Here is a 21,997-nt window from a genome sequence, read left to right as displayed (position 1 = left end):
TCCGGGTGGAAACCTTGCAGTGGTGGAAAGTAACTGAGTACATTTACTCAAGTACTGTACTTAAGTGAAATTTTGAGGTATTTTTTACTTTACTGGAGTATTTCCAATTTTTTGTACTTTTACTTCTACTCCACTACATCTCAGAGGCAAATATTGTACTCTTACTCCACTACAGTTATTTAAAAACTTTAGTTACTAGTTACTTTGTAGGTTTAGATTATTATTACGAAACATTAACCACTTCAGCCCTATTTAAACGTTTGCTATTTGAAAATAGCCGATCTACAAGCTCACAATGCGTCGCATTGTGAGCTTGTAGATCTGCTATTTTCAACAGATCTTTATACATTTTATACATTATGATACCTTGTGAAACAGGACAATCTGCAGAATGAGTACTTTTACCTTTGGTACTTTAAGTATATTTTGATACCAATACTTTCGTACTTTTACTCAAGTAGATTTTGAATTCCGGACTTTTGCTTGTAACAGAGTATTTCTATATTGTAGTATTGATACTTTTACTTAAGTATAACATTTTAGTACCTTTTCCACCACTGGAACCTTGTATGTACACACAAATGTTACGTATCAGGAAATGGGGGACAAAAAGAACCTGATGTGTTCCAATAGATCCACTGTAGTTATTATTTAGTCACAAGCTCTTGTTGAAACTTTTCATTGGTTCAATATTAATAATAAAACCCACAGACACACATAATCTACTTTCAACCTGGTGTCCCGTCTTTGGCCATGTCATTATGCACTAATGTACTGTAGGTGGAAAACAAAAATCAGGATTCTTCAAACATAGCGAAAATAGCCGATCATTTTCTCTGCTTTTGCCCACCACTGTCGTATCACCAGTAGCTAAGGCAATAATTTCCAATGTTTTTTTTTTTTTTTTTACCTTAAAAGGTTTCTGCCCAACAGTGATGATATTAAAACTGACTTCCCCCGTAAAGTGAATGGACTGGTCTGCTGTCTAGTGTCTGGCAGAGGGTCTATTATGTTAGTGCTAATAGAGTCTGCTTCTACACAGTCCTCACAATAACACACACACACACACACACACACACACACACACACACACACACACACACACACACACACACACACACACACACACACACACACACACACACACACACACACACACACACACACACCTACCTTCTGTGAACAGTAACACTGGAAAGTGTAGAGGACAGACAGACAGACAAGCATGAAGGTAAATGATGCACTCTGTACTTTACTGTTCATAAACACATTAAGATCTGTTTCAAATGTAAAGTGCTACATACATACATACATACATACTGTACATACTGTACATACATACATACATACATACATACTGTACATACTGTACATACATACATACATACAGTACATACATACATACATACTGTACATACATACATACATACATACATACATACATACATACATACATACATACATACATACATGCATGCATGCATGCATACATACATGCATGCATGCATGCATGCATGCATGCATACATACATACATACACTTTCTTGATTAATCGGCAAGTGTTTTTTTTTTTTAAATTGATGCAATTTAAATAATAATAATAATAATAATTATTATTATTATAATCGACTTGCAGTGGAGAGAGCAGCAACATACAATTACCCCCATACCTGACTTCTGACATTGACAGCATAATCTCATCTCTACATGCGGTCCACACACACACACACACACACACAGTAGCTGGCTAATCCTTCAGTCCAGGGCCAAGGATTAATGCAGTGCAGGCTGTGCAGCTGATTGCAGCCTAATCACAAATACCTTCCCAATCAGCCAAGCCGTCAGGCCACAACCAAGCAGCACCGAACACAATGAAGCCCTGATGAGAGCAAATTGCCCTCCCTGCCTCTGTGAGTACCATGAGTCAATGCCTTACCTTGTCATACTACAGCGTCGCACAAAAGTAGCTCAAATAGCCGATAAGCTCACAACGCGTCGTACAGTAGATCTGCTATTTTTTGCTTTATTTTTATTTAGTTTTGAAAGTGAAAGTGATCATGTTTGTCTGTGGGTTTTAAATATTTAACCAATTAGTTTTAACAACAGCCTTAATTTGACTAATAGGAACACAGGGTATTTTTATTCCATTTTCTGGAGGAGATCTCTGATGGTTAAGTCAAAGGATGGGACCCGCACACCGTCTGGAACTTGCAAAAATGTAGCTCTTTATTTCTCGACGTTTCGGTCGTTAGACTATACAGAATACAGAACACATCAACCACCAAACTTTTTAAAGGCTACTCCATTTTGTAGTAACTGTTTTGGACGTACAACGTTTTTCCCCTTGCCAGCGACGATATCGTCTCTTGTCGGGAGGGACAGCGAGATCCGGGAGCGAATCTCGCCCCTCCTGGTTGTCGGGTGGAAATCTTATCCTGTTACTTTTCAGGATTCAAATTCAACTAGAAAATGTGCTCCTCGGAGCACAAGTCTCCGCCAGCAGACCCGTGCTATTTTAATAGCACGGGTCGTCTTGGTAGAACGGGTCGTCTTGGTAGAATGCGCGTGGTTTTTGGTGTTCTGCAGGGGCGACTGAATATGTAGTGTCTGCATCTAAAAAAAATTCTTCTTGAAGCAATGTGTCATATGGGAGTCGTCGTAATTGACTGGTTTGTTCAAATGCTTGTCTGTCTTCTTCATCTTCATTGTCTTGAACAGTTTCAGCAGTTGATTGGTGTGTTTGATCTATGTCAGTTTTCTCTAGTGCTACATAATGTATTTGATCAAGGTGGCCAATTGTTACAGTATTAAGACTTCGGCCTTGTTGTGGGATCAATTCAACTCTATAGTCCTCTTCTGTGTTACTGTTGTAGATGAGTATGCTTTCTTAGCTTTGGCCTCTGCGCCTTTGCTTGACCAATGTTAGGTGTTCTCAGAGGGACACACACACACGCACGGACGGGTGATTTGTACTGGAAGGTACTGTTCCAATCAAGACTGATTGATCCTGTCTTACCTCACTTCAAAAACATAAATGGCTTTTTGAAGTGACACACCTATTTATAGGATTTTATTTCGTCATGCGTCCCTCTAGCCAATCAAAGGCATTGGTGTCAACATATTGACACGTGTCACGTGGAGCTTGACCAATGTTAGCTTGGCTAGGAGGGAGGTGAACACACGGCGGGAAGAAGCGAAAACATACTCTCCGCCTCCGGCGGAGACAAAAATAGCAAAAGTAGCAGATCTACACGCTCAAAAACGCGTTGCTTCGAGTTTGTCGGTCTGCTATCAAGTAGGGAATTCATTTACGGAAAAAAAAAAATATGGAGACAAGAGGTTTCTGCCTGACAGCCCAGCGACGATATACAGATTGAGATTGAAACAACCTGGGTATGAGGTGGATACAATCTGGTTTCCGATGACGTCAATTTGATCACCTCCTGTTCCCAAGAAAAGTTTGGATATTGGCAGGATGTACGTACTGGGCTTTATGCTTCACTTCCATTAGTACTTCAAGCTTGATCCCTTAAGACCGGGAACGCATCTGTGTTATTTTAGATTTCTTTGGCTATAAAAAAATGGCAGCAATACAAGCTCATAGCGCGGCACAGAGTGTGTGTGGGGGGAACAAAATATGTTGAGATGGGGGTCCGTGGCCAAATACATATAATTTTGGGTGGTCCTTGACATGAAAACCTTTGAGCACCACTGATGTAGCAACATAACGTTTAAAAAAAAAACTGCTAGGATTTAGAAAACATTTTGATTGAGATTTTTACTCAATAGTAAATATTTGAGTAAATATCGCAATCTGTCTTGTTGTGTGCTTGTAGATCTGCTATGTTTTGTGTACAACTGAGTATGAATTAAGCATAATTCATGCTTTGTCACGCAGCAGTGTCGTTCAGATGAACAGATGAAGCATTAATTAACCTTTACCCCCCTGGCCGTTGAATCAAACGCAGAGTGCTGGTCATCCCTGAAGTGCAAATGGATGTACTACTGTATGAGTGCGCTTGTTAGTTTAAGGCGGTGGTTCTCGAACCTTCTGATTTCAAGGCCCCCCATAATTCTGAGAGCGTACAAATGGAACCCCCTCAACGATCCCTAAGGGTCCCTGGACCCCACTTTTGAGAACCGCTGGTTTAAGGACAAGGGAAGAGTATGTCGTACACTGGTTTAATGCATAAGAATAATTTGCATAGCAGTTTTCATACATAAAATGCAGCTTAAAGTGATTTATAACTCAAGCGTGCAAAGTGTGATCATAAAGATGAAAGACAAGTGTGTCCTGAGTCCCAGCTTGATTGCATGTTTAGTTTTAAGCACTTTTAAATTGCCTAATAATCCAAAATGGCTCTGGACACTGCAGCAAAGTGCACAGTAATCAGACTGTACACTGTCCTGTCCTGGCGGGGGGGGGCCTTATTTGTTCATAAGGATCCTAGCTGCTGCCTCAGGGACAGCTAGTCTTCACCTGGAAGACTATTTCACAAGGTAATTGCCCTATAGAATAGAGCTATAGAGCTTTTATGCCTTTATTGACAGGACGGTAGGCTGACAGGAAATGGAGAGAGAGAGGTGGGGAGTGACACGCAGCAAAGGTCGTCGGGATCGGGACTCAAACCCGCGACCGAGAGCCTAGGTGCCTGGACCGCTACGCCACTTGTCCCTCTTCATAGAGTTGGACTTAGGTAATGGCAAAGTTATTTGATCAGTGGTTCCCAGGGGTCCTTGAGGGTGTTCCAACCAGGGGGTCCCCAGCTAAATGAGTTGATATAACATCAAAATCAGCTGTATATAATATTTTCAAATGGTGGGTCCCCTGCAAAATCAATTTGGGGGGCCGACATGAAAATGTTTGAGAAAAACTGCATTTGACAACCAAAGAATGTCCTAATTGAGAGCTAGACCAAGGTTCTTGCTGAAGTTTTGACGCTTATAGTTAGAATGTAGTTTTGCTTATTTGAGATGTTTACAGTAGGTTTGTTGTGTAACTGTCAAAGTGACTGATTCATTTCCCAAATACCTCTCTCTGTCTCTGTGTGAGCGTGTGTGCGTGCGTGCGTGCGGTCACTGTGGCTGGCATGTGGAGCTTGTCAAAGCATAAAACTATGCGGATGCAGACAGTTCCAGCATGTAAATGTATCACTTCTGCATTGTGTTAAGTCTTACACACAGGCACTCAAGCAATGTGGCGTAACCCCACAATCAAACTGGCCTAGCACAGGGGTTCCACTTAAAAATCCAAAGTCCCACTTAAAAATCTCAAAAGCGTTTGTGGCCCACCCATGTGATGACTTGTTAAGGCCATGTGCATTTTCAGATCATGGTTATTTTCATTTTAATCGATTGTGTACCGGCTTGGATCAATGTAAGTAGAATTAATGCACCATTAGTATACTTTAAGTTCCTATTTATCGGTATCACGATAAAAACTAGTTTTACAAGCTTTTAAAGACCAAGACCAAAATGACTTTTCACATATGTTAATGTTACAGTATATGATTTTGTCCAGTGTTTTATTGGTAGTTAGTTACACTGAAATTGGTGACCTAATTAGGTTTATGACTCCATGAGTTCAATGTTTAGCAATTCCAGCTGCCATCCGCAGCAGAAAGCCCATCAAGATAATTATCTCTTCAGGTGAACAGATTGGTTATAATTTTACAGGCACTGGGTCAGATTAATCATGAAAATTAAAACAGCAACTGCTGGAGTCACTGATATCAATAGGTCACCAGTGGTCACCAATGTTGGTGTAACACTCGTACTAGAAGGGCTAGGAATCAAATGAAAGATTATGGTTATGATGAGAGTTCACTTTAGTGTTTTATTCATGCGAGACATTCTAAATCATGCATTAGTACAAGAAGTACTTGCACAATCGTAGGCTTAAATTATTTTGTTGCACTTCAGTTACATTAAATTCGTATTACTTCCTGTCTTATTTATGGATGATTATTTTATATTTTATATACGTTTTGTCCATGTGATATGATCTGTGATATGATCTGCTTGACAGCTTGTCCGTCTCTCATCCTGCATGATCTGTCTGTCTCTCACAGCTGTCTGTCTCCTAGCCTGCCAGTCAGAGTGATTACATAATGAGACTCTTCATGTCTCTCACAGCTGTCCGTCTCCCACCCTGCATTATCTGTCTGTCTCTCACAGCTGTCTGTCTCTCACCTTGCATTATCTGTCTGTCTCTCGCAGCTGTCTGTCTCCCACCCTGCATTATCTGTCTGTCTCTCACAGCTGTCTGTCTCTCACCTTGCATTATCTGTCTGTCTCTCGCAGCTGTCTGTCTCCCACCCTGCATTAGCTGTCTGTATTTCACAGCTGTCTGTCTCTCAGCTGCCTGTCTGCCAGCCTGCCAGGCAGAGTGATTGCATAATGACAGTCTTCACGTCTATTCGCATTGCTTCACTTCCTGCTGTGGGGGCGGGGACAACCGTGCAGATGTGCTCATTGGCTGGACGGTTACGTGACATTATGTAAACAAAAATACTCATGCTGTACACCAGCTACCATCCTGTTGGCATGTAGGTCAACTATCAAATATTATCAACGCACGGCATGTCAGAAAGAAAGAAAGACAGAAAGACAGAAAGACAGAAAGACAGAAAGACAGAAAGAAAGATCTATGGTGTTTGTGCCTCTGCAGGCTTGCATGCATGTATAAGTTGTGTATTATAAGTTTTAAAGGAGTAGTTCACCCAAAAAAGTGACTTATTTTCTATCAATTACACACCACATGACGCTTTAATTCATGAATTTTTTTTAGTGTTTGTCACATTCCTAAGTCAATAATTTGATGACCGGCGGAGACTCAATGGAGACTCTTTGAGTGACTGCGTCGGCTTAGGAATGCGACAAAACATAAAACATCTCCATGAATTCAAGGCTTCATGGGGTGTGTAATTGATAGAAAATGTGTAATTTTTTTGGGGCCATTTGTGTACTAACAGATCAATGGTAATTTAATAGTCAGACCAACAAACAGCAGCTGTGATCGTGTCTGTGCTGAACAAGCATCTGCTATCAAAAAGCACAGCTAGGTAAAGCTGTGCTTTAAAAAAAATCTTGAAAGTGTTTTTTAACAAAAAGAAAACACAAATCTTCTCTTCTGGGGGGTCCCTGGCACAAAACATTTTCAGGTGGGGGGTCCGCCATATCATTTTGGGGGTCCTTGGCATGAACAACTTTTGAGAACTCTTTGAGAACTACTGGTTTAAGAAGGCATTTGCAGAATTGGCCTCAGGTTTTAATGGGTTAAAGTGTTGGACAGAGGATGATCATGCAAGATGACAATCAATAGACATCAGGAGAGAAAGCCTGGACTTCATGGTTTGGATTATTGACAGTGGTTTAGATGAACGTCTGCGGTTTAATCTTTTCAGTCAAGCTGAAAGGCTATCAGAACAAGACCACACATTATTGGACAAATAATGATGACTATAGCTTTACAATGGCACGCACACACACACACACACACACACACACACACACACACACACACACACACACACACACACACACACACACACACACACACACACACACAGTCTGCAACCAACAAATCCTCACACTGGTAAAGTTGACTCGAGCTTAAAATGTGTTCAGCGAGGCATGAAGCCTTGATGACACCTTTGATAAAACAGCATCTGTTGTTCATTCTCAGGCTCGATGGAATGCAGCAGTGTAGAGAGAGCAGTGAGAGCAGAACACACACAGTCCTGAATTCATGTCATACCACTCATAACTTCATATCATATCGTCCATATGTCCAAAACTGTTACATTTCAGGATTCAAATTCAAAAACAGCAAAAGTAAATGTACAAGCTTGTAGATCTGCTACTTTTGACGCTTTTGTGTGACGCTGTAGTATGATCAAGTAGGGTGTTAATTTACGGGAAAAAAAGTTACAATATGGAGATCAGAGGTTTCTGCCCGACAGCAACGATTATGCCACGTTGTTGGAAACAATGTTTCACAGATGCAAATGATGATCTTAAAGGCAATAATCATGCATTGCATGATACTGTAAAAAAAAAATGTGAGCGATCACAAAATAATCCAAACACCGGCCTACGGTAAGAAACATATCATTACTGCTGCGCCAACACTCACAGGCACATTTGCATATGGGAAATCAACATTTTAGGAATGCCATTTTTATTAATGTATTGCCATTTTTTACCCAATTTCTATTCTAACCCCAACCCCTAAAGCTAACCTCTAACGCCTTATACTAATCCCATCTTGAATATTTTCCTAACTGCAAGCCTAAAGGTGGTTACACACCGGCGAATATGCGAATATACGCAAAATTCGGACTCGTTCCGAATAATTAAAAGACGCTTTTTTCGCTCCGCGAAACTGGTGTGGAAGCTTGCATTGACTTTATAAGGTTTTTAAAAAAAACGTATTATTCGCATGAAAGAAATCGCCCCGGTGTGTAAGGACCTTAATCCTCCAAATCTCTAGGCCTAGTTGAACCAAGTTGCACCATATTTAAAATATGTTCACAATTTACAATTACAATTAAGGCATTTAGCAGACGCTCTTCATCCAGAGCGACTTAGAGTAAGCAAGGAAAACATTAGTTAATACATCAGAGGCATAGAAATAGTCATCGTAGTAGGATCATAGGTAAACCAAGAACCTATCATCATCATTCTAAGCAGTATAGTATTGAAATCTATACTCTGTACATTGAAACAACACACACTGTAGGATGCCAGGTCTACAAATGAAGCTGGCATCTGGTCTACATAACATGCTGTCTAAGTTACATTTTAGCCTTTGCATATAAGCCTGCAAGGTCGTCGAGGCTAGGGCAAGTGCTACGGGCTAAGGTGAGGTGGAGTCTGAAGAGGTGAGTCTTCAGACTACGTTCAATGACGCATGAAACCTTTATGGCACCTTTATGGCACCTTTAATAGAACAGCGTCTGTTGTTCAGCCTTAGGGACAATGGAATATACAGCAACGTTTGCAAACTGCCTGCTGCCATGTTTACAACAGAAAGACCAGTACAACACAGACACAGTTCTAACCTCATACCAACTCTGAACATCATAATAAGACAGTTTCCATTGTCAAACATGTTGCACAGAAGAATCAGAATTAGCTTTCATCCACACTGTCTGCCTGTTTGTTCTCAGTGTGACAGCGGTCCATACACACTCTATTATCCTGTAACTTAATTAAACATAGCTATAGCTCCCACAGGTGAATGTGGAATGCCCTTCCAACAATCAAAAAGTGTGACTCCTTATCCTCCTTCAAAACAGACATAAAAGAGCACCTGTCTGCAATGTGTAAATGGTCCAATAGAAAAGCCCTCTAAGCTTAGCGCCAGAAATGACACGCCCCCCCCACCCCCAACTGTTTACTGTACATATCTGTTCACTGATACTAGTGTTGATTATGTCTTGTTTATTATTGTATATCACATGTCTTTACATGTCTTCATTAATTGAATGCACAGGACCACAATGGAAACAAACCCTTAGGGCTTTTTGTGTTATCCTTTTAACAATCAATCTAAACCGTACCTCTGTACAAATTGCAAACTGTTAATTACATTACATTACAGTCATTTAGCAGACGCTTTCATCCAAAGCGACTTACAATAAGTGCATTCAACATAGGTAGGGAACAAAACTACTAATCACCAGAAGTCCTAGTGCATTTTTCTGCTAAAACAAGCAACTAAGAGTTTACCTAGCGCTAAGGTAAAAGTGCAATATATCAGCTACCTACTTTCTTAAAGTATTCGATCAATCGATCGAATACGTAATAAAGTATTCGATCAATCAATCAATCAATCAGGTAAGAGTGTTAAAGCACAGTAATAATATTAAGTAAAAATGGTTCAGGAAGTTTCAAAAATAGGCGATCTACAAGCTCACAGCTTGTATCAGCTATTTTTTGCTATTAATCATAGGAGAAGTACAATATTAGATAGATAGATAGATAGATAAATAGTGCCACGTTGTTGGAAATGTTTCACAAATGCAAATAGGATCTTAATGGCAAGAATGGAATTGCATGATTCATGTTATTGCATAATTATTATACATTATGAATGTAAAACAGGTTGGAATAAAACATCAGCAAAGTGTGAGTAATCAAAAGTTCAAAACAACACAGCAGTGTGACACACACACACACACACACACACACACACACACACACACACACACACACACACACACACACACACACACACACACACACACACACACACACACACACACACACACACACACACACACACACACACACACACACACGTCAATTGGCATTGACCCAAAATGTCCCTCTATTCTCAAGCCATATTCGCTTAACAACACCACCAATTGCATCAAATATGCAGGGAAACGATTAAACAAAAACAGACCATAATTACGGTAATTCAATCTCAATCTATTAGTGGACACTTGATTGTGTATAATGGCCAGCTACCACATTTCTGCCAATACATGCACCACTTCAACTAGAACAGATTGAGCAGCAGAGAAGACAATGTCGCCACCACGCGGCGACTATCGGGATTACACTTTGATTAGCCTACAACAAGAGTTCACAATCAAAGATGTTTGGTGCAGAAGGGACAGACAGCGCCTCCACACACACACACACACACACACACACACACACACACACACACACACACACACACACACACACACACACACACACACACACACACACACACACACACACACACACACACACACACACACACACACACACACACACACTGCTGAATCCAAAAACAATTGGCTAGGGAAGTTTAGAGTTTTTGAAATTCCAATTTGCATAACAATGTGGCTGCCAATTGCCAACTTAGAACCCTTCTTTAACTACTTCTTTAGGCAAGCAGACAAAGCCTGAGTCTCATCATTCACATTTTTTCCCTCAGAACTCCCTCTAGGCTATAAAACCACCAGCAGAAGACTGTAATAGACTGCATGGTCCTACCTCTTCCACGGTGAGCGGCATACAGATGCGGTACTCCTTCATCAACATAGTGTGTCCAGTATAGTAGTCAGTCTGTCAGGAGAAGAAGAGCAGATGTTCTGGGGATAGAGGCTCACTCATGTGCTCCTATTAGCTCCTTAGAGATGATGATGATGATGATGATGATGATGATGATGATGATGACTGTCTGGGAAGATGATGGATTCTTCACTTATTATGTTCCTCCAGTCCTCTCCTCTCCTCAGCATCAGTCAGTATAGTAGATGATGGATGGATTCTTCACTAGTTATGTTCCTCAGTCTCCTCAGCATCAGTCAGTACTCAGCATCAGTCTCTCCTCAGCATCAGTCAGTACTCAGCATCAGTCTCTCCTCAGCATCAGTCAGTACTCAGCATCAGTCTCTCCTCAGCATCAGTTTCTCCTCAGCATCAGTCTCTCCTCAGCATCAGTCAGTAGGCTACTCAGCATCAGTCAGTAGGCTACTCAGCATCAGTCAGTACTCAGCATCAGTCTCTCCTCAGTCAGTAGCCTACTCAGCATCAGTCATAGCTACTCAGCAGTACTCAGCATCAGTCTCTCCTCAGTCAGTACTCAGCATCAGTCAGTACTCAGCATCAGTCAGTACTCAGCATCAGTCAGTAGGCTACTCAGCATCAGTCAGTACTCAGCATCAGTCTCTCCTCAGTCAGTAGCCTACTCAGCATCAGTCAGTACTCAGCAGTAGGCTACTCAGCATCAGTCTCTCCTCAGTCAGTACTCAGCATCAGTCAGTACTCAGCATCAGTCAGTACTCAGCAGTACTCAGCATCAGTCTCTCCTCAGTCAGTATCTCAGCATCAAGCCTCGGGCTGCTGCAGCCCGTTGTACTACGTGAGATCCAGCACCATGCACTAAGCTGCTGCTGTTACAAGACCAGCAAACCGATGCACCTCCAACTGTTCATGTTTGTATTTTATATTATAGGCTAATCAAGCAATCGCTTGCCTATAACTGTTTGCAATAGCCTACTACAAACGGAGCAAATATAGTCACCATATAGGCTACTGAAGAAAGTTCGACGAAAAAACAACACTAGAGTAGGCTATAAATTCGCTCCAAAAATGCAACATCCAGTCCCAGTTGTTGTTATTATTATCATATCTTCATGTCTTCGGTGTTTCGCTCGTCGCTATAATTAAAAGCCCTGCGTCCCGTTACACTGCATGATCTCCTGAGTCCGTGTCAGTCCAACATGCAGGGCAGTTCAAACCGAAAGGACTTCTCTTATAATTTGCGTTATTATGACGTTAGCCAGGATAGACTGCCTGTCTGTACAGGTTGGTTTGTAAACAGAAGATCTCGTAGAAACGCTGGCTTGCGTTGCATGCAACGTTGCCACATTTGGTGAGAGAAATAAGCAACCAGGTCTAGGAAAACGAGCCCAAAAGAAGCGACAATTAGGCCACATGAGCACTTTAAAGGAGTAAGTTCACCCCAAAAAATGACTTATTTGCTATCATTTACACACCCCATGAAGCCTTGAATTCATGGAGATTTCGTTTTTGTTGCATTCCTGAGCCAATAACTTGATGACCGGGATATCGGGTTGTATGTCAATAGGAGATTGAGCCAATAATTTGATGACTAGAAATTAAGTCATTTTTTTGGGGTGAACTACATTACATTACAGTCATTTAGCAGACGCTTTTATCCAAAGCGACTTACAATAAGTGCATTCAACATGTAGGGAACGAAAACTACTAATCACTAGAAGTCTTAAGTGCATTTTCTGCAAAAACAAGCAACCAAGAGTACCTAGCGCTAAGGTAAAAGTGCAATATATCAGCTACCTATATGCATCTGCTATTTTCATAAACAATCTTGAAATAAAATGTATGATATTTAGAAACGTTGTGAAACATTCTAACAACACATAGGCAACATATTAATTCGGGTGGGATCCATGATGATGATGAAATATTTGAGAACCACCGGTTTTAAATAAGAATTACAAAATGTGGAAACAAGCCCAAATAGTCAACTAATATAATTTTGGAACGCAACCCGCAACTATACTAATATTTAGCCTACAAGCAACTCTACAAAAAAAGAATCCCAAAGTCGCTTATAATAAGCAGACTTGGCAACACTGAGCACAGAACGGAGGGGAGCAGTGGAAGAATAAAGCGCTTGGCTAAGAGGGGGGGGGGGGGGTTCTATTCATAGATCATAGATAGTAGGAGCACAATGGTGTTCACAGGGAATCCTAGAATAGCCACTGGGATCCTGCTTCTAAACAACTACAGGGAGACGTATAGCTACAGCAATGGTGGGAAAAGTAACATCACATGTTTTACTTAAGTAAAAGTTTCAATACTGCTATGTAGAAATACTCTGTTACAAGTAAAAGTCCGGAATTCACAATGCACTTGAGTAAAAGTACAAAAGTACAAAAATATGTACATAAAGTACCAAAAGTATAAAGTAGACAACTCATTATGCAGAATGTCCCGCATGGCCGTTTCACAAGTTTTCAAATGTATAACAATCTTTTGAAAATAGATCTACACACTCACAATGAGCTTGTAGATCTGCTATTTTCAAATGGCCAAAATGTACATATGGAGCTGGTTAACCAATAACTCAAATCAATAACTTAATAAAGTTGTCAAATAATTGCAGTGGAGTAAAAGTACAATATTTGCCTCTGAGATGTAGTGGAGTACAAGTAATATTGTACTGAAATTTGGAAAATACTCCAGTAAAGTAAAAGCACCTCAAAATTGTACTACAGTACTTGAGTAAATGTACTTAGTTACTTTCCACCACTGAGCTACAGTAGTAGTAGCCTATGGGTCCATTCTCACGAACCTCTGAAAATTGGGTGCTGACATGGGGGGGAGAGGGGGAGTCAAAGCAGTATAGCTTATTGCATAACTAAGCTACTATAATCTACCACCACATAAGACAGCCGAAAATAGCAGATCTACAAGCTCACAGAGCTTGTAGATCGGCTATTTTTAGACCAGAGGTTTGGTGTAGAGGGGGGGGGGGGGGGGGGGGTTCTAAGTATTGAGGGTTTAAGTGGTTTTCTGAAAATACATGTGAACATGAATCCAACACTGATGGCACTTGCTGTCAAACAAGTCAATGAAGCCATCTATGAAATCTATGAACAGGTTCAATCTATAACATGTTATACGATATAGTGGGGGAGGGGGGGGGGGGTCCCTGCTTCATCTCTCTCTCAGCTAAGGGGTCCCTGGCCTGAGAAACGTTGAAGACCCCTGACATACAGTCAGTGGACTCATTGCCATATGTTTTATCTTGTCACACAAACTACAGAGTTTGTGTTCAGATCTGTAACTATAGGTCTCTGTCCATGGTGCTGAAGTTGACCTGATTCCTCGCTGGTTCAGTGGTTCTCAAAACTTTTGTAAATGTTATAATAAAAATAATTAAAAAATATATATATACATACATCTCTCACATTTGCAAAATACCAGACTTTTATTTGTAACGGAGTATTTCTACATTGTGGTACTGATACTTTTACTTAAGAAATATGAGTACTTCTATTACTGTAAATGAAAATGCATTTGGCAGCTAGTGGACCTCCATCAGAACATAATGTTGTGCCAGGGACCCCCATACAAGATTTGTGAGGTTAAAATTTTTTATTTTTTAATATAAAAAAATATTCAATATATTATATATTCAATTTCTTTTTTATATATTCAATTTTTTTCCCAAGACTTTTTTGAAAATTAGCTGATGAAAGTTATTAAACTGATTCTGTTGTGATATTAACCATTTTGCTAGGGACCGCCTGGGACCCTCTCAATGACCCCTGGGGGGGGGGGGGGGGGGGTGGCGGACCGCACTTTGATAACCACTGACCTAGCTCATCATCTGAGTGTTTGGGGAGTTATATTGGGTCACGCGAGGTTTTCTAGGCCCCCTCATATATATGTGTGTGTGTGTGTGTGTGTGTGTGTGTGTGTGTGTGTGTGTGTGTGTGTGTGTGTGTGTGTGTGTGTGTGTGTGTGTGTGTGTGTGTGCAATAGAATGTGTAAGCAGTGCTGCTTTACAACACTAGATGTCAGCAGAGATCTTCCATTGAGTGGTGGAAAGGAGAGCGGTCCTATCAGTGTGACGCACCTGGGACTGTGAGACTTCTTCACAATGTTCCCAATCTTGACGACCACCTGTGTACTAGGCAGTGGTGTAAAGTAACCAAGTAGTCTACATTTCAAGTAAAATGTTGAGGTGTATGTTTTACTTTACTTGAGTATTTACAATGTTAAATACTTTTACCTCTACCCCACCTCAGAGGCAAATATTGTACTTTTAACTCCGCTACAATTATATGAAAACTTTAGTATAGTTATTTTGTAGATGTTGATTATTATTTCAAAACATACATTAACCACTTCAGCCCTATATGTATTCTGGCTATCCCAACGCATTGTGAGCTTGTAGATCTGCTCTTTTCAAAAGATTTGTACCTGTGCATCTTAAACTTGCGAAATGGGACATTTTGCATAATGACAATGGCTTTTACTTTAAGTATACAGTATTTTGATGCCAATACTTTTGTACTTTGACTCAAGTACATTTTGAATACAGGACTTCTACTTGTAACGGAGTAAATCTACATTGCAGTATTGATAATTTTACTTAAGTAAAACATGCAAGTATTTCCTCCATCACTGGTACCAGGTCTATATCCTGTGATTAACATGACCAGCTATAGTTCTAACCTACAGTATCTGAACCAGACAGTGTATACTGAAAATAGGCAAAATGTGTATGTTTTGTAATAATATGTATGTTTTGTAATAATAAATATAAATATACAAAGTAACTTAGTTTTCTAGTAATTGTAGCGGTGTAAAAGGTATCATATTTTCTTATGAGACAGTGTATAAAAGTATATATTAAAAAAACTAATGCTAAAAATAACAGTTGACCTACCTCAGAACTGTACTTAAGACTGTAGCATGCTCTGTTTCTACTCAGGGTGCTCCTCAACACTACAGACAGACAGATAGATTGCTAGATATATGCTGTTTTAGTTAATTTTATTGGCTTTCCCCCCCAGACACACTACATCAACATACACGGTCAGTGGTGCCTTAGTTCTCAGCCCAGCCATGCTGGGTCTGTTGCCTGCCACATGTTTTGGGCTCAGTTGTGTCTGTGTCTTCTGTGTGCAGGAAGCCTCAAACCTAGGTCCACTGTCCAGCACTCTACTAAATAGAGAGAATCTTCATTATCCATGAACACTAACACCTGGCACTGCTCCCACTCCCTCCATCTCCACCCACAGAAAGAGCCCCAATCCCACCCCACTATACCACAAGTACATTACTTGAGTAAATGTACTTATTTGCTTTCCACCTCTGATTACCACATAAGGATAAAGATCAAAGCGTGCACATACACACACTAGAGAGCAGGTTCTGAGGAGATGAAAGGCCTAAAGATAGGCTCCACTCCACACATTGCTAAGACCAGTGGCGTAAAGTAAGTACATGGACTCAATGTACTGTAGGCCTACTTGAGTACAATGTTGAGGTACTTTTACTTTACTTGAGCATTTCCAATTGTCAATACTTTTACTTAAATATTGCAATTTTTACTTCACTACAATTATTTGAAAACTTTAGTTACTAGTTACTTTGTAGATTTGAATTATTATTACATACATTAACCACTTCACCCCAATTTAAACTTTGGCTATTTGAAAATAGCAGATCTTTAAGCTCACAATGCGTCACAATGCCACTCGTTGTGAGCTTGTAGATCCGCTTTAAAAAAAAAGATTTTTATACATTTGAAATCTGTGAAATGGGACATTCTGCATAATGAGTACTTTTACTTTTGGTACTTTAAGTATATTTTGATGCCAATACTTTTGTAATTTTACTCCAGTAAACTTTTATTACCGGAGTTGTACTTAACAGAGTATTTCTACATTGCAGTATTGATACTTTTACTTAAGTAACAAAAAGAAAATAAATCCATCTTCAACAATGTGCCCTGGGATTTGCACCCTATAGCTGTTGCTAGGACACAGCCAATCACAATGCAAGATTGGAAATAACTTTCTGAACTGTCCACAGCTCACCAAATGAGACACAGAGAGAGAGAAATGGCACCATCTTATAATGAGCATTAGTGAGGAGCTATTACTGTATGTGAAGATAGTTTGAACAGTATTGAGCACAACTTTTTCGTGCCAAGGACCGCCAAAATGTATATGTATTTGGCCGCAGACGCCCCCATCTGAAAATGTTTAGTGCCAGGCAGGGCAGGAATTTCAGGGAGTCCACGAAGGCAATGGCCGTCGTTGCCCCTCAGTTTGGCCTTGTGCCCCTCAAAGATTTGCATGCCCTGAGGCCACAGTGGCCTTAATGCCCCTGCTGACTGTTTCACTTTCTCCTCTGTCTCTTTCTTGTCAATATGTAGACACCAGTGTCTCTTTCTTGTCATGTAGACACCAGTGTCTCTTTCTTGTCATGTAGACACCAGTGTCTCTTTCTTGTCAATATGTAGACACCAGTGTCTCTTTCTTGTCATGTAGACACCAGTGTCTCTTTCTTGTCATGTAGACACCAGTGTCTCTTTCTTGTCATGTAGACACCAGTGTCTCTTTCTTGTCATGTAAACACCAGTGTCTCTTTCTTGTCATGTAGACACCAGTGTCTCTTTCTTGTCATGTAGACACCAGTGTCTCTTTCTTGTCACGTAGACACCAGTGTCTCTTTCTTGTCATGTAGACACCAGTGTCTCTTTCTTGTCACGTAGACACCAGTGTCTCTTTCTTGTCACGTAGACACCAGTGTCTCTTTCTTGTCATGTAGACACCAGTGTCTCTTTCTTGTCATGTAGACACCAGTGTCTCTTTCTTGTCACGTAAACACCAGTGTCTCTTTCTTGTCATGTAGACACCAGTGTCTCTTTCTTGTCATGTAGACACCAGTGTCTCTTTCTTGTCACGTAGACACGAGTGTCTCTTTCTTGTCACGTAGACACCAGTGTCTCTTTCTTGTCATAGACACCAGTGTCTCTTTCTTGTCACGTAGACACCAGTGTCTCTTTCTTGTCATGTAGACACCAGTGTCTCTTTCTTGTCATGTAGACACCAGTGTCTCTTTCTTGTCATGTAGACACCAGTGTCTCTTTGTCACATAGACACCAGTGTCTCTTTCTTGTCATGTAGACACCAGTGTCTCTTTCTTGTCACGTAGACACCAGTGTCTCTTTCTTGTCATGTAGACACCAGTGTCTCTTTGTCACGTAGACACCAGTGTCTCTTTCTTGTCATGTAGACACCAGTGTCTCTTTCTTGTCACGTAGACACCAGTGTCTCCTTCTTGTCATGTAGACACCAGTGTCTCTTTCTTGTCATGTAAACACTAGTGTCTCTTTCTTGTCATGTAGACACCAGTGTCTCTTTCTTGTCATGTAGACACCAGTGTCTCTTTCTTGTCATGTAAACACCAGTGTCTCTTTCTTGTCATGTAGACACCAGTGTCTCTTTCTTGTCATGTAGACACCAGTGTCTCTTTCTTGTCACGTAGACACCAGTGTCTCTTTCTTGTCACGTAGACACCAGTGTCTCTTTCTTGTCATGTAGACACCAGTGTCTCTTTCTTGTCACGTAGACACCAGTGTCTCTTTCTTGTCATGTAGACACCAGTGTCTCTTTCTTGTCATGTAGACACCAGTGTCTCTTTCTTGTCATGTAGACACCAGTGTCTCTTTGTCACGTAGACACCAGTGTCTCTTTCTTGTCATGTAGACACCAGTGTCTCTTTCTTGTCACGTAGACACCAGTGTCTCTTTCTTGTCATGTAGACACCAGTGTCTCTTTGTCACGTAGACACCAGTGTCTCTTTCTTGTCATGTAGACACCAGTGTCTCTTTCTTGTCACGTAGACACCAGTGTCTCCTTCTTGTCATGTAGACACCAGTGTCTCTTTCTTGTCATGTAAACACTAGTGTCTCTTTCTTGTCATGTAGACACCAGTGTCTCTTTCTTGTCATGTAGACACCAGTGTCTCTTTCTTGTCATGTAGACACCAGTGTCTCTTTGTCACGTAGACACCAGTGTCTCTTTCTTGTCATGTAGACACCAGTGTCTCTTTCTTGTCACGTAGACACCAGTGTCTCTTTCTTGTCATGTAGACACCAGTGTCTCTTTCTTGTCATGTAGACACCAGTGTCTCTTTCTTGTCACGTAAACACCAGTGTCTCTTTCTTGTCATGTAGACACCAGTGTCTCTTTCTTGTCATGTAGACACCAGTGTCTCTTTCTTGTCACGTAGACACGAGTGTCTCTTTCTTGTCACGTAGACACCAGTGTCTCTTTCTTGTCATGTAGACACCAGTGTCTCTTTCTTGTCACGTAGACACCAGTGTCTCTTTCTTGTCATGTAGACACCAGTGTCTCTTTCTTGTCATGTAGACACCAGTGTCTCTTTCTTGTCATGTAGACACCAGTGTCTCTTTGTCACATAGACACCAGTGTCTCTTTCTTGTCATGTAGACACCAGTGTCTCTTTCTTGTCACGTAGACACCAGTGTCTCTTTCTTGTCATGTAGACACCAGTGTCTCTTTGTCACGTAGACACCAGTGTCTCTTTCTTGTCATGTAGACACCAGTGTCTCTTTCTTGTCACGTAGACACCAGTGTCTCCTTCTTGTCATGTAGACACCAGTGTCTCTTTCTTGTCATGTAAACACTAGTGTCTCTTTCTTGTCATGTAGACACCAGTGTCTCTTTCTTGTCATGTAGACACCAGTGTCTCTTTCTTGTCACGTAGACACCAGTGTCTCTTTCTTGTCACGTAGACACCAGTGTCTCTTTCTTGTCATGTAGACACCAGTGTCTCTTTCTTGTCACGTAGACACCAGTGTCTCTTTCTTGTCATGTAGACACCAGTGTCTCTTTCTTGTCATGTAGACACCAGTGTCTCTTTCTTGTCATGTAGACACCAGTGTCTCTTTGTCACGTAGACACCAGTGTCTCTTTCTTGTCATGTAGACACCAGTGTCTCTTTCTTGTCACGTAGACACCAGTGTCTCTTTCTTGTCATGTAGACACCAGTGTCTCTTTGTCACGTAGACACCAGTGTCTCTTTCTTGTCATGTAGACACCAGTGTCTCTTTCTTGTCACGTAGACACCAGTGTCTCCTTCTTGTCATGTAGACACCAGTGTCTCTTTCTTGTCATGTAAACACTAGTGTCTCTTTCTTGTCATGTAGACACCAGTGTCTCTTTCTTGTCATGTAGACACCAGTGTCTCTTTCTTGTCATGTAGACACCAGTGTCTCTTTGTCACGTAGACACCAGTGTCTCTTTCTTGTCATGTAGACACCAGTGTCTCTTTCTTGTCACGTAGACACCAGTGTCTCTTTCTTGTCATGTAGACACCAGTGTCTCTTTCTTGTCATGTAGACACCAGTGTCTCTTTGTCATGTAGACACCAGTGTCTCTTTCTTGTCATGTAGACACCAGTGTCTCTTTCTTGTCATGTAGACACCAGTGTCTCTTTCTTGTCATGTAGACACCAGTGTTTTTTGTTGAGATTCTGAATTCTTAACTCTCCTGAGTCCCCATCTTTAAACCAATCCAGTGACTTTGATTGGTGCAGGGCTGAGCATGGATCAGATTCTAAATACCATAATTGATTTATTTCACTGTAGATAGTCTACATATTAAATATAAAATCATCCGTAACGCTTAAATTCAAATAATTCTTTAAAGTGGAATAAAATCTTGTTTTATTTGATGGTCTTCCTGCCCTGGCATTTGGGGGAAAAATGGACAACACCAAAGGCAAGTGGCTTTACCCCTAAAATGATGAAATTCCAGGCCTGGTGCCAGGGACCCCCAGAAGAGAAGATTTGTGTTAAAAAAATATCTAATTAAAATGTTCAAACACTTTCAAGATTGTTCAAAACATTTTAAAAAATGGCAGATGTACAAGCTCGCAGCGCGGCACGAAGTGACACGCTGTGAGCTTGTATATCTGCTATTTTTGAGAACCACTGTTCTAAACCAATGTTCTAAATCCTAAGAGGTTTCTGAAAAAAACGTATGTTGCTATATATCTATAAGTAAAATCTAACATGACACAGATGCTTTCCCTCTAGTTATGATGGAGCTACAGGAGTTAGTGTGGAAAAGCATCATCTTGATCAAACACCTTGAAGACATCAATTGTTTTAATGTTGAATTATCACATGTTTCCAATACACAACAACTGGCAGGTCAACAGAACACATTTGAATTCAATAGAATACAGCAGAGCAGAGAAGAAGATTAATTTCATAATTTGGCCGCAGACCCCCATCTGAAAAGATTTTGTGCCAGTGACCCCATTTGTTTGTGTTATTAAAATGTAAAAAAAAGAAATATTCAAAATTGTTCACAAATGTATTTGAAAATATCAGATCTACAAGCTCAATTTCAATTAGCCAATGTATATAGGGTTAAAGATTTCCTGTATTATATTAAACATTTATTACTTAACTCTGAATATGTACAGTGTCAAATGAGAGGTTGCAAAAGAAATAAAATGTCAGATATCGGATTAAAAACATCACAAAAATGATATAAAGACTCTCTCAATTAAAGCTCTAGCTCTCAATACAAATTCCATCAACGTTTCTGAATTCATGTCACTTTCATGTTTGCCTGCTTGACTGAGTTTCCTATTTGACATGAAAAGTTTAATTCCGGTGACCTGTCAGTCACTGTGTGTGTGTGTGTGTGTGTGTGTGTGTGTGTGTGTGTGTGTGTGTGTGTGTGTGTGTGTGCGCGCGCGCGCGTGCGTGCACATGCGTGTGTGCGTGCCTGTGTTTGTTTGTTCGTGTGTCGACTACAGGGAGTCACGCTCCTCACAAATACATTTACCTAGGCTACTAGAAGTTGGTTTGATGCAACCATAATTTCACCGACTCTTTATCTCTCTTTCTCTTTGGCCGCATACACACAGTTAAAAC

General features: G+C 40.6%; 1 protein-coding gene across 1 annotated transcript in view; it reads right to left on the bottom strand.

Moving 5' to 3' along the window:
* LOC308098723 (cytoplasmic phosphatidylinositol transfer protein 1-like) overlaps window positions 1–11,046 on the bottom strand; it is a gene marked incomplete at its 5' end in the record, with an annotated part of 188,967 nt that extends 177,921 nt beyond the window's left edge. The window contains one exon of the mRNA XM_080447149.1: window positions 10,999–11,046. Coding sequence (XP_080303275.1) covers window positions 10,999–11,046 — 48 coding nt within the window. The remainder of the gene's footprint in view (window positions 1–10,998) is intronic.
* Between the last annotated feature and the right edge of the window lie 10,951 nt (window positions 11,047–21,997).

Source organism: Gymnoscopelus braueri (assembly GCF_963280865.1).
Source record: "Gymnoscopelus braueri genome assembly, chromosome: 13".
NCBI classification, from domain to species: domain Eukaryota; kingdom Metazoa; phylum Chordata; class Actinopteri; order Myctophiformes; family Myctophidae; genus Gymnoscopelus; species Gymnoscopelus braueri.
Note: the sequence above shows the minus strand (reverse complement) of the source record. Positions and strands in the feature narration are given on the sequence as shown.